At 41.7% G+C, this 13,375-nt stretch overlaps 1 protein-coding gene across 1 annotated transcript in view; it reads right to left on the bottom strand.

Annotated features, from left to right (window-relative positions):
* Positions 1-1,308: 1,308 nt before the first annotated feature.
* Positions 1,309-13,375, bottom strand: part of SFMBT2 (Scm like with four mbt domains 2) — a 101,545-nt gene continuing 89,478 nt past the window's right edge. The window contains exons 18-20 of the mRNA XM_003201842.4: positions 11,215-11,463; positions 10,942-11,070; positions 1,309-8,939 (exon numbers count right to left, since the gene is read on the bottom strand). Coding sequence (XP_003201890.1) covers positions 8,799-8,939; positions 10,942-11,070; positions 11,215-11,463 — 519 coding nt within the window. The 3' untranslated portion in view covers positions 1,309-8,798. The remainder of the gene's footprint in view (positions 8,940-10,941; positions 11,071-11,214; positions 11,464-13,375) is intronic.

Genomic DNA, 13,375 nt, shown 5'->3' on the forward strand with positions numbered 1-13,375 from the left:
TCCATGAGAGACAACTGAATGGGATTGACTGAGCAACATCAAAATGAGGGCCATCTAAATCCTTATTAGTTAATTTTGTAGGTTCTGTGCTTACTTCCTCCCAGGCATACAGCAATGTAAGATGTAGACATGTAAGAAATACGTTTTATATTGCAAAGCATGCCCACTTCAAGTTGGATATTAGGAAAGACTTCTTCTCAGAAAGAGCAGTGAGGCATTGGAACAGGCTGCCCATGGAGGTGGTGGAGTCACTGTGCCTGGAAGTGTTCAAGAACTGTGCAGCTGTGGCACTGAGAGATATCATTCATGAGCATGGTAGGGATGGGTTGACAGTTGGACTAGATGACATCAGTAGTATCCTGCAACCCTAATGATTCTGTGATGCTATGATTCTTTTTGACCATCAAATAGCTTTCTTCCAGCACTACAGAATGGCTGCTTCCATGTTCAAGAACTGCTGTGCAGCTTAAGAAATTGTGATTACTGCATTTCTGCATTTTGGGCTGTGGCCCGGCTGTAAGTCTTGTCCTGCCACCATATTCCCTTGACTGTTGCTCATGGTATTACATTTACTCCCTTTTTCCATCCTTCTCCCTGTTGCTCTCCTAAAGCATCTTTAAAAGCTGCCCTAGTTTTACCTTACCAACCCACCATTTTTCTTGTTTCATGTTCTCCTGCTATGGGGGAGAATTTGCAGGTATCTAAACCCAAACTCTACAAACAAATGCTACAGTGTGGCAGCTGTAAAAAGATGAACCAGCAAGGCTGCACTGGGCCTTCCTGGAGGTGAATGGGTTCATCAAGGGCAGGAATTAAGTCAAAGTAGATTGGACACAATCTACAAAGTAGATTGGGAAGTGTGCTGCCTGGATGCCATATTGTTTCAAGAGCATGGCATTCTGAGGGACCACAGCCAACATCTGGTTATGACCATCTGCAGAAACTGGCTCGTGGCTTAGGTTCATCCTGTTTGGTGTTAACTTAAATGAAGAATCCATCCAAAGGCAATGACAAAAGGCAACTCCTTCGGGCAACTCAATTTGGCCAGCAGAAGTCGTGCTGCTGGTGCTTCTCTCTAGAGACTATAAAGGGAACCCCCAGATGTGCCTTTAAGTGTTCAACTCTGCAAAGGACAAGTCCTGACTGTCCCTTCCTGGAAAGTGCATGGGGTCACTCGAAACAAAGCCACTGGCAGCAAAGCCAAGAGACTGTTTTCTCACCTTAACTCCTCAGGTAGAACAAATACATCAAATACATCAAAACACAACCTTACTGTCCAATGAAATAAAATACCAACCTTGAGAGAAATGTGATTTATTGTTACTTTATTAACAACGTAGCTTACAATTGCTCAAGTAAAAAGGGGATTTATTTCATTTTGAATAAAAATTAAAATATAACTCTGAATATAGATTTTCACTTATTTACATGAAAACATATATACAGAATAGAATCTTACAGCAAACTAACAACATGCCCTTTGCCCCATGAACTTTAAAAAGTAAAAACACCAGCATTGATTGGTTTATATGTATATATATATATATACACATACATATATACACACACACACACATATATATACATATATATACACACACACATATATATTTGTAACACACCAAAGGGATTATATATACACTGTTTGAATCAAATCTTCCATACAAACTGGAATGCAAAACAATTCAAAGATTTCCAACGTGCATCACCACGAATGGACTGTGACTGCTGGTTGTTGAGCTCATTTCTGCTGTTCCCTAAGTGTCAGATGGGTCTGAGTGTTTGCCTTGCCTCACCCTGGCACAAGAGAAGATTCAACTCAACCTTTCAAAGCCTGCAGTTGAGATCTTTCACCACGTTTGGACTGTATCACAGTGAATCCCTGCCTGTACATTATATCCCTGTATACATTTATAAGCAGATATAATGGTCATAAACTTCAGTGAGACTGGAGCAGCAACAAGCAGATTGGTGACTTGGGAAGGCTGATTTTGTCTTCTCACATCATAACACACAACAGTGTTTTGTAGATCCACAACCTGAACTTAAGGCAGTATCACCTATTTCTATGGGAGAGAGCTCAAGTTTCAGTGCCTGACATTTCCCTTGGAAGTCTGAAAGTTGCCTACAGAAACCAGGAGATGTACAGGAGCTCAGTACAAGGAAAAAAGACTCATCTTCCCTACTGCCCTCCTATCCACCCATCAGAGCCAAATCCCTACATCTCCATCAACAAAACAAGAAAGAAAACTTCCAGCTTTCTAGCTGTGAATATACTGCCTGCTTTCTTCTTCCCTCACACCTGGCCCCTGCAAGGGCTCAGAGCATCTTTATTTACTATGAGCAAGATAGAGATGTCATGAGGAATTTACGCTGATAGACCACAGCTGCCCTTTCCTCACATGAGAAGACCCTCAAACTCAGAACTCCAACCCCCTCTTCTTCCCTGAAAACCCTCCCTGCCTACTCCTACATCTACCTTAGGTAGATATCAAGGTCAGGAATATCTGTGGGTAGGCTGCAATTATCTTGCTGCATTAGGCTACTTGGGCAACATGGCCACGCAACAACAGCATTGCTGGAACATGTCCCTCCATGATGTGTTCTGGGGAGCATGTGCCCTCCATGTTTCACAGAGGACACTGTTAAAACAAGGTACTGAAGTGAGATCTCCTTGTCCTGTTTGAAGTATCTGCTTGTCCACAAACACCTCCACACTCACACATAGTGTGACAACAGATGCAAATGTATTCTGCTAATATGCTGGGCCATGAGCCATTACAGAAGTGGGAGTTTTAAACCAGCAACATGAAAACCTTTTTCCCATGAAAGACTAAAGCAATTAAAAGGGCATACTTAAAACGATGACCCAATATGTTTTTGTGCAGTTCATCTGTCTTCTGCAAGAGAATTCCAGTGCATGGCACCAAATCATTGTAAAATTATTATTCTCCTCCAGGACAGATGACATTTAAAGGACTACTGGTCTGTAAAACTCTCATTCTTTGATGACTGACTCATATCCTAAATGCAGACATTAAGATCATTTGCATTTGCTGCTGGAATATCGTACCAAATAATAAATGAGAACATTAAATGTTTCTGCTCCTTTCATTTGGAGTTCATGAGTACCTAAAGACATGAACCCTCTTCTCATTAAGTCTGGCAGATTTCAGCAGGATATCTGCCTGCTGGAGGAGAGTGGATTTTAAATTTTTTATTAATTAACTGCACGCTTTTTGACTTCTAAGTGAAAGAATTCGATGAAGACCCTGTCCCAAAGCCTACACATGTGAGGACATTCTACTAACCTCGGTCATTTCTGGATTAAATCCTGAGTAACAAATTCCCTTAATCATAGGCCAGCTGGTATGAGAAAATATTATCAAGGGAAAAAATAGGCATGCACTGAAATTTGTAAAGAGTTTTTAAATATACATATACATATATACTGTACAAAATTTCTCAAAAACTCACATGACTGAGGGGAAGGGAATTCATTTGTTGAGTGTATCTGAATTAAAGAACAAGAAAAAAACACAATCATACAATCTTAATATTTAAGATGTTTTTGATACAGAAAATATTTCCTGAAGAGAGGAATCAACCTAGTAATTCCAAGCAATGGAAAAATACAGCATGGCATATTCTAGCACCAAAATGGAGCCCTTGAGACTATAATTATCCACGAGTAATAAAGCTGGTTTTAATGGTGTTCAGTTGCAGCACGTTCTTCTCTTTTGGCACTTGAATTTTGAAATAGGAGGAACAGTATGAGCTGCATTATTCTTCCAGACACTGTGCAGCAGAAAACCAAAAATCATCTGAAATACCTTGACAGTGCTGAGCTTCTAAAAAGCACTGCAGTTACACTGCAGCTTCATCAAAATCAATTTTGTGCCCCAACATGATCAGGGCACAGGCAATCAGCGATTGATTGTGGCAACTCAATGGTGTCTGGCTGGCCTTTGGAGAGCTGAGATGGTGTTTGCTTCAGTCCACATCTATGGACTGCAAAAGCTTGCAAGTTAAAGCCAAGGAATGGCAACATTCCACTTTAAGGCAGATAAGCTGTTTAGCCAAGGTGAAATCTTAATGGACATTATGAATCTTCTACTGAGAACTCTGTACATCCTATCAGACATTTGAATACCTCTGTAAATGTGGATCAGGCTATTTCCACTAGGACATGAATCTGCTAGATGCTTCATCAAGGACAGGGTGTGTAAGCACTTGTCCTGATTTTAGAAGTCAACACTGCATTTATGTGTTTTCTGCACCCTGCAAAACCAAACTCTTGAGATCTATTGCATATGGCTAACACGGTGGAGCTGGAGACCTTGAAACCCTTCTCAGAGCTGCAGTCATCCTAGCACTGAGGAAAGAACAGGGGGTGTGGATAGAGCTGTTTTTTCAATCTGGAAAGGGAAGAAGAGCTCTGAAATCAGAGATCATCTTCCTTTGAGGTGGGAGAGGAGCATCCATGACAGCAGGAAGCAAGCAGGTCTACCAGCTGGGAGCTGTAAGACATTCCTGTAAGTTACTGCTTTAATCCAACCTCAGAGACCAGCATAAGATTACAGACTAGTTGGATTCTGTCCAAGGTAAATGCTGATGGAAAGGGAGCAGGTACCCTTATAAACCTGATCCTGCTCAAAAGAAGCCCAATGGAGATGGGCAGGTACTACACCCTCCTACTCATTGTGTTCCAGAGCACAAAGCTTCGGAAACGTCCATTCTTAGTCCTATGCCTGAATAGAGATCAGCAACAGCTGCCTGATCACCTTTTTTTGTAGAAGAAAGGTGGTAAGTGTGAATGTGCTGAAATTCAGCATCCAACAGCCCAAAGCAACTGTTGGGTTGCTCCTCAGCCCTTGGTAATGGCCTTGGTTAACCATGAATTCATCACTTTAACTGGTAACGTGATATACTTCAGCCCTGTGTATCAAATTCAGAATGAGAAGATGTGCCTCCATCAGTGTCACCAGTATATCTATTAAGTTGCACCAGCTCTGAACTAGACCCAGAATCTATGAAGGACCAAAAACACCTCCAGTGTTCAAGAAAAAAACACAAAAACAAACAAACAAACAAAAACTTGGAAATCAAACAGGATCACATGGAAATTGGTCTGAACAAAATGAAATAAAAGAGGGAAGAGACATAAATACAGCAATCTCTATTTCACAGGTCTTCAATGATCTACCGCCTTCATATAAATGATAACATTGCAGTGCTTAGTACCAGATGGTTTAATTGAATATTGAAGAGCTTCTAGAATTAGCTATGGGAGATTTAAATCACCTGACTGGATACAGAAAGGCTTGATCCAGAGATGGTCAGTCAGTCAAAGAGTGTGGATTCCCCAGGTCTTCCTGATGACTGTCTTGCAAAAGTGCTTCTACATAGCAAAGGTGTCATTTTACCTTAGGAAGATTGCTTTTTTGAAATAAATTACTGCAAACCCTGGCTAATTTTCAGGAATTGGAATGAAGTGCAGGAAAGAGTATGCAGTTCTCTCTGATCGCTGCCCAAGCTTCAAGTGACAATCTGAGTATAATGTTCAATTAAAGCGTGAGAAGCCCACTTCCTACTTGTTTAAGAAACTAAGCGGGCTCCAACTTCTCTGAGAAGCAATCAATTCAACAGACAACAGAAGCCCAATTCTCTTTTTCTTTCCATTCTGCATACTTAAAAAAAAAAACAAACAACACAATAAAGCATCTACCACCCACTCAATGCAAGGTAATTTTAGGATCGAGATTTCAAGCTATCATCTTCTCCAAAAGGATAGGCAGAGATAAATGAGAGGACACTGAAGAATATTAGACTGAAAGACAAATGGTGAGAAGCAAAAATCCTGAGGAAATAAAAGAGCTGGTGTGGGCTAAAATTAAACTTTTTTCTTGTTGTCTTTGCTTAACAGGTGATTTTAAAATACAATTTAACTTCCCTGAAAAATCAGTAAAGACTCCCACGTGCTAGGCTCAATGCTGTATCCATCCCCAGCCTGGCCAACACTAGGACAGGCTGCTCCTTGGCCCAGCCTCCATAATAGTTAGCTGCCATTGGAAAATGTACAGTTACTAAATTGATGGAAAAAGCCTGATTTTGTTTTTCAATGTATCCCCACAAGAATTAAATGTCTTCAACAAGTCCCCACAACCACAAAGTCCAAGGAACATTACAGCAACAAAGGATGCTCAGAAGGTGGACACAGTAAGTAAAGGACTGGTGCTAGGATGTTGTTTTGTGAACAGTCACTCTCTTTCTTTGAAACATCCTTATATGCTGCTTCTTCTGACAGTGAACTTTTGGGGGCTATCCTCTGCTGGCAGATGTGTGACTGGGCTGAAGCAGTGTGGAGCTGGGAGAAGCATTCAGGTTGGATATTAGGAAGAATTTCTTCTTCAAATGACTGGTTGGGCTCTGGAACAGTTTGCCTAGGCAGGTGGTGGAGTCATCGTCCATGGAGGTGTTCAAGGTATGTATAGATGCAGTACCTAGGGAAATGGTTTAAGTGGGGAATATTGGGGTAGCTGGATGGTAGGACTAGATGACCTTGGAGGTCTTTTCCAACCTTAACGATTCTATGATTCTATTCTCTTCTTGCTGGGTGGAATCCTTTTGTCTTCACAGATGAAAAGCAGAGCAATGTTTTTAGGGCATATTTAGAGGAATCCAAAGTAGTCGTCAAACTAGTTGCATGGACTAGTTGCATTTCCTTCTGCTACTGTCAGAAGGAAATCCGGTCTGAAGTCCAATGTCTACAATACTACGGAACCCTATTCCTAGATTTCTTAGAAACAAAAGGAAGCATTTTGGCACAGAGATGACTACGTGCTCCTTCATTTGATTAAACTTGAACAAGATCTTCAGTAGAAGAATATTTTCTGTGAAGTCTCAGGAGCTGGCAGGAATTGGCCCAGCCTGCACGCATCACACTCCTCAGTGGCAAATCAGGAATCCCCTTAAAGATGGACTAGAATGTCTTCACAATGCATAGCCATACTTTTTACCTAATCCATGCCCTGGAGCAAATCTGGACATAGTTCAGAATCTGTATTTCTGAGGCTTTCCACCTTTAAACCAAAGATTTTAAGGAGGAAACTGATGAAGGAGAAAGCAGCAGCTATCGCCTGATGTTGGTCAACAGGTTCTCTTGAGCACACTGAGGCCTGCAGGACCATGTGATCCAAGTCTGCTGTCACCATAACTGTTTGAGATGGGGTTATCTGGCCCTAAGAAATGTCTTCAGATTCATTTAGAAATGACATTTATTTTTGAAGAAATCTTAGCTGAGTAGGCTTTGGCATCACAACACTGTGATGTGATTGTACTATATTTCTAGGCTGTGTTCCCTGAGAACAGGGAACTGGGATTTGTTTCCAGTTTGTAGACAAAAGTCTACTGAAGTCAGTGGTTTCTGATGAAATCAGCACAAACTATCCCATTCACTTTTTGAGGGAAGAATTCACCTGCACCTAAGTCAGAGCAAAATTCAGACTTTGTCTGAAGAACCAGTTTGGTTCTTGCTTTCAGGAGAATTTTACACCAATGTGATGCCACCAACTACTGTTGAGGTCAACATGTGGCACTCACAGGGCCATATATCCCTGTAAAGTAAATGGAAAATACTCATCCTGTATGCACAATTGAGGCAAAACCAAGATGTCTGTCCTGCTTCTTCACCCCCTGTGGTGCTCACCCTACTTGGCATGAAGTAAGCCCCCAGGTTCACTGGCCAGTCTGTCACTGGAACATAGTTGGAGCTTTATACAGCTTGGTGACAGAAGGTGCACTGGCTTGGACGAGTCAGTTGGGCTAAAGCACCATGGTGTACATAGCCTGAAAACATTGATGATTTTTATTCCCACCTAGTAGCCAGACTGACAAAAGTGCAAGTTAAATCAGCGTGTGCTGAACAATCTTGCCATTAAATCTGGACTCCCCTCCCCCTATTTTTTCACCCCTTGAGTTGTAAAGTCTGGCCTATATTTAGTGACCTAAATATAACTGGATAGGCTTGACTTTGGAGGATTTCATATATAGTCCTTCACATGAATGCAGTACTGCACAGATCCTATCAGTGAGACGTTCAGCTCACTGTATACAGCCACCATGGCTCAGAAAGCATTATTATGCCTAAGGTCTGTCAATTGACTGCAGCTTTGTGTGATACCATTCAAAGATGGTGGGTTGAGTCCTGCTTTATAACTCACTCAATAACAAATAGCATATGACTGGTATAACACTTCTTCCTTTTGTACGACTGGAGAGAAGGTGAAAGAAAGCCCAATGATCACTAAGATCAAATTTGCAGTAAAGCCCAGGTAATGCTACAAATTCTCACTTCCATTTCAATATGAAAGAAGTGTGTCAGAGTTGACTAAAACGATTGTTCATGTCCAGAAATTGATGAAGACAAACCATCGTTACTGAAAATGTCCAACTATTCACCGTGGAAACGTATCTGCCATAGGTAGCTTTGCTTTAAAGGACAACAATCCATCTGATCCATGCTGGCCTTGCACTGCAGCAAAACATGCTGGCAAGGCTCATGAGGAGAAATACCAGCGCTCTTTCACTGTGCTTTACAACTACTGAACTGTTAGTTCAATTTGTTGCTAGATTTTTTGTTGTGTTATTTTTCCCCCTACAGATTAATTCCCAGTGCTTCCAATTACATGATTTTTTTTTTTTTAAGAAAAGAGGAAGAGGAAAAAAACTTGAACAAGTTGCAATGTTAAAAAATAGAGGGAAAGAGAAGGTGAACAGAAAGAAACAGAGAAGTGCAGTCAGTTGGCATATTGTGCATAGAATGCAACTTTTACTCGCTCGATCTGGTGGCACAGTTTGATGGCTGGACCAAGCTTCAGCTCCATGCATTCTTGCACCGTGGGTAGCGTCAGCAACAGAAGGGCTTGGCCATCAATGTCCTGAGGAAGAAAAACAGTGGTAATGGTTTTGTTTGTGGACTCTCGAAGGCAGAGAGGTTTTGAGAAACAAGAAAGGAAATCTGCTCTCAAAACTGAAGACGACTTTGTTCTCTGCCCTATTCTCACACTTCAATGCAGCTCATCTCCTTTTCTGGAATACATGACACTTCTTTAGAAGTTATCTACTGTGACCTCACAGGCTCTCATCCATCATATAAGGAAAGTCTAGCAGATCACCTTCTAAAGAAACTCTGCAGAGGACTACAGAGGTCAGACAAACTCCATTCTGTGGCTGAGGAAATGAAGCAAGAACAAGGCTGCAGAGCTGAACAGAAAAACTTAAGTCAGCTTCACAGCACCAAACAAGACCCTTTCTTCCTCTCTTTTGTTCAGCACAGGTTTATGTCTGCCTTATCCCATGCCAAGTCCCCTGAGCCACCTAGAATCTGCCCTGTTTGACATAATCTGCTGAATAATCAAGAAAAATGGACCTGGATCTCCAGGACATCTTGCCAACTCTAACATCACAGAATCTCAGAGCAATGAAGGGCCCTCTGGAGGTCATGTCCCTCCTTCAGGTGCACTCATGCACCAAACTGTCTAAACTAGCTCCCCAGACCAAAGACATTTTATTAGGGATTTCTGTTAGCTTTCTGATCCTTCTTTAATTAAGTGCTCAAGTTCTCTTTATTCTTTAATGGACTAAGAAGCAGATGACTGGGCTACAAAACTGCTTTTTAACCCTTAGGGAAGATCAGATTGGAAATGCAGAAAAAGTACAGTAACTCACAGGCAACATAAACTCCCCAGGAAAGCCCTGATTAGGTAGTGCTAAACAGAGGGAGGATTTGGACACCTTATACACTGCTTTGATCAAGACTGACCATTGCTCAGATCCTCCCTACACCAAAGCTTGATGGTATAATTTAATGGTACAGCAAATAGCAAGGAAAATCTGCAGTCATCTGTGTTTGATTACGGTTACCATAAAACTCTATGGAACAGGAGGGACAGGGTTGGCTTTCAAACCTTGGAGTTTCTCCAGGCTGATTAACAAATGGTTGTAGTGCTGTAGTGCAGCATTTGTTATGAGAGTGTTTCAGCCTTGCTCTACACACACTTCAATTTCTTCCCATCAAACCTACTGTAATCTGGAACAGAGCTATTCACAGTGAGGAATCAGAAATAATAAAATAAGCAGTTTGCCATACAACCAATGACTATGGACTAATGAACCACACTTGCTTCTTTCAAGCCACAATTTCCTAGAACTGTCCTTTACTTTTAGCAGAGGCTATTACTTATTAGCCAAGAAATGTCTGTTCTATATAAATTTTACAAGTCCACTAACTTCAGATGCAGGACATTGGCTTCTACTCCTCCAAACTTATCTATTTAATCAGAGATGTCTGGCATCTCCTAAAATTAGATCACCAAAGGGCCTGCCTACCAGATCTTTCAAGGGATGTAGATGAGAAGTGCCTACACACTTGGAGCATCCAGGTATTGGCACCAAAATTCATGCAGCCAATTTGGAGTTCAGTTGGGAAATTTCTACTCCGCAGGCCAATATTTTAAAACAAAGTGGAACCCAAGGGGCTAGGGAGAGATGACTAGCTATGTAACAAGTAACCACTATCTGCTGGTACACCAGGGTGCCTATGCAACACTGGAATTGTGCCGTGGGTCTTGCCACAGAACCAAAGGTATGAAAGGTGTAAACGTTGTGCTTTTGACAAGGACACTGACTAGGGGATGAAGAGTGGATTTCTGCTCTCTGAGTATCTGACAAGGCTTTGACTTGAATTTCTGAGGGTACTCATGCCTTGTCCAGCTGTTTGCCATAGCTTGGCCTCAGGGGATCTGAAATTTGCTTACAAGCTCTTTGTGGAAGCCCTGGGTCCAAGGCTAGCAATATGCGCTGCTTTATTTATTATTTATTTATTTTTAATGTGAATAAGCACCACAGACACAAAAAGAAGAGTTACATGAAGATCTCTACCTGCTCCTGAAATATTTTGGCAAGGGGTGCACAGTCAGTCAGTTTAATAAACCTCACAACATCAGTCACAGTCCACTCCAATGGATTACTGTCCAGGATGAGCTTCTCTTCTTCTTCGTGCTTAATTTCCTACAAAAAATAGTTATCTTAAAGAAAGCCACGTGGTGTGGAAAGCCATGCAGCTGCACAGTAGGGATGTCCTCCTCCGATGAGAAAGGTTAGGCACTGAAGGACAGTGTAGGGAAAACACTGGTAGCCTGGGGTCATACTCACCTCCTTAACCTGTGGTGACTTCTCCACCTCACTGCAAGACATGGGTTGCGGCCGGCGGCTCCGCCGGGCCCTCTCCATAGGAGGAGGTCTGTCCGACTCAGTGCTGCTGCGCAAGGTAACTGCTCTCCGGGGCCTAGCAGAAGGGACCTCAGCAGAGGAGGTATCCGTCTGATCATCACGGAGCTCTGAGCTCGTCTCCTCACTTCCCGTCTCATCCTCAACTGCATCCGGCTCGTCTTCTTCACTCTCCTGCACAAAGACCAGCAGGAAAAGGGCACCCGGGCTCAGAGACTGATACAGCAGCAGATCAAGGAACACCAGGCCAAACTGCAGGGCCCATGTCATAGAATCACAGAACCATTAAGGCTGGAAAGAACTCTAAGCTCATCTCGTCCAGCCATCAATCCATCACGATCTTGACACTAAACCACGTCCCTCAGTGCCACATCTCCACGCTTCTTGAACACCTCCAGGGATGGTGACTCAACCACCTCATTGGGCAGCCTGTTCCAATACCTCACCACTGTTTCTCAGAAGAAATTTTTCCTAATATCCAACCAAACCTCCCCTGTTGCAATTTAAGGCAATTCCTGCTTATCCTATCAGTTCCTGTGAGAAGAAGCCAACCTCCTCCTTGCTACAACCTCCTTTCAGGCAGCTGTAGAGAGCAATAAGGTCTCTCCTGAGCCTCCTCCGGACTGAACAATCCCAGTTCCCTCAGCTGCTCCCTATAAGACTTGTGTTCCATGGTGGCCTAGAGTAACATTTATTTTAACCAAATATTTCACTGTCATTGTAGTGCCAAGTTGATTAACCTTCAATTTAGATTCATAACAAAATGCAGAATTGAAAAATAGCTGGTGAACAGTTCTTTTTTTGTTTCTAACAAAAGGTCAATGGTAATAACTCATCTGGCACGAAACATTCCTCTGCTGTGTTGGCATCTCAAACCTTACGGCACTGCAGATGTGCATAAGAAGGGGAAATGGAAAATACTTAAAGCATAAAGTGAAACACAGGTTGCCTGAAACGAAGAAAAATCTTAAATAGGCTTTCAAGGAATCATGGAATCATAGAATCATTTGAGTTGGAAGGGACCCTTAAAGTACATCTATTATCTGCAATAAACAGGGGAGTTGAAAATTTTATCTTACTTCATTTCACCTTATTTCAAATGGTAATGGGTGTCACTGGTACTAAATGGAAGGAAATGCTGGTGTCTTTTAAAGATATCTAGATGTACCAATGCGTAGGACTTATTGCTCAGCTGGCATTTCTATAAAATTCAGTACAAAGGATTTCACTTAGATTTCCTGCTTTCAGCCCAACATTTAAGTATTGACAGAGCAGAGTAAATTTTCAGGTAAAGAAAACCACACTAAATTCTTGGGGTTTCTGTAACACAGAGTTTGCAAATATAAATCAACTGATGGAAACTGTGTATCTTGAACTTTATATATAAGTAGCCAAAATGGCTTTGATATCTTAGTTTTGAATGAGGCATGAGCATGCATCCAACACACATGCATAGGTTTTAGCTGAAAGAGCCACTTCAGCCCAGACGAGTTATATTGGTTGAAAGGCTGAAAAACTTGGCTAATGGTTGATTTCAGCTCAAAATGTGTTTATTTCAGCTTAAATTCCTTTCAGGCAGTATAATTTAAGGAAATAAGGCCGAACCACGTCTAAACGAGGACTGAGCCATGAAGATGTAAGCCATCAAGTGACAGTTTCTTAAGCTGCTCCCCTCCAGATGAATTAGAGGGAATTTAACTAAACCATGCTTCCTCACTGCATGAAGCAACAATAAATGGTGCTCAGCTGAGGAAAGGAAACAAAACAAAAACACGTGTTTTGTCGTACTATCACAAGAAAATCACCTGGAAAAGGGTTCACACAGAAGGTTTTTAACCACAAACTACAGGTTTCAGTTGGACACAAATCACTGCAAAATTCAGGATCCTGTATCACACCGCATCCTGAAAAGACTGAGGCCTCAGATACCACATATTTGGGACACAAACTATTTACTTGATTTCTAAGGCTACTAACACTTCTGCTGTTAGCAGTGGTGAACCAAAAATACTACAGAAGGTTAATGAAAAATTAAAAGCCCTTGAAACTATAATGCCAGAGAGTTATTATTATTTACTAGAATATT

Source organism: Meleagris gallopavo, chromosome 1 (genome assembly GCF_000146605.3).
Source record: "Meleagris gallopavo isolate NT-WF06-2002-E0010 breed Aviagen turkey brand Nicholas breeding stock chromosome 1, Turkey_5.1, whole genome shotgun sequence".
NCBI classification, from domain to species: Eukaryota; Metazoa; Chordata; class Aves; order Galliformes; family Phasianidae; genus Meleagris; species Meleagris gallopavo.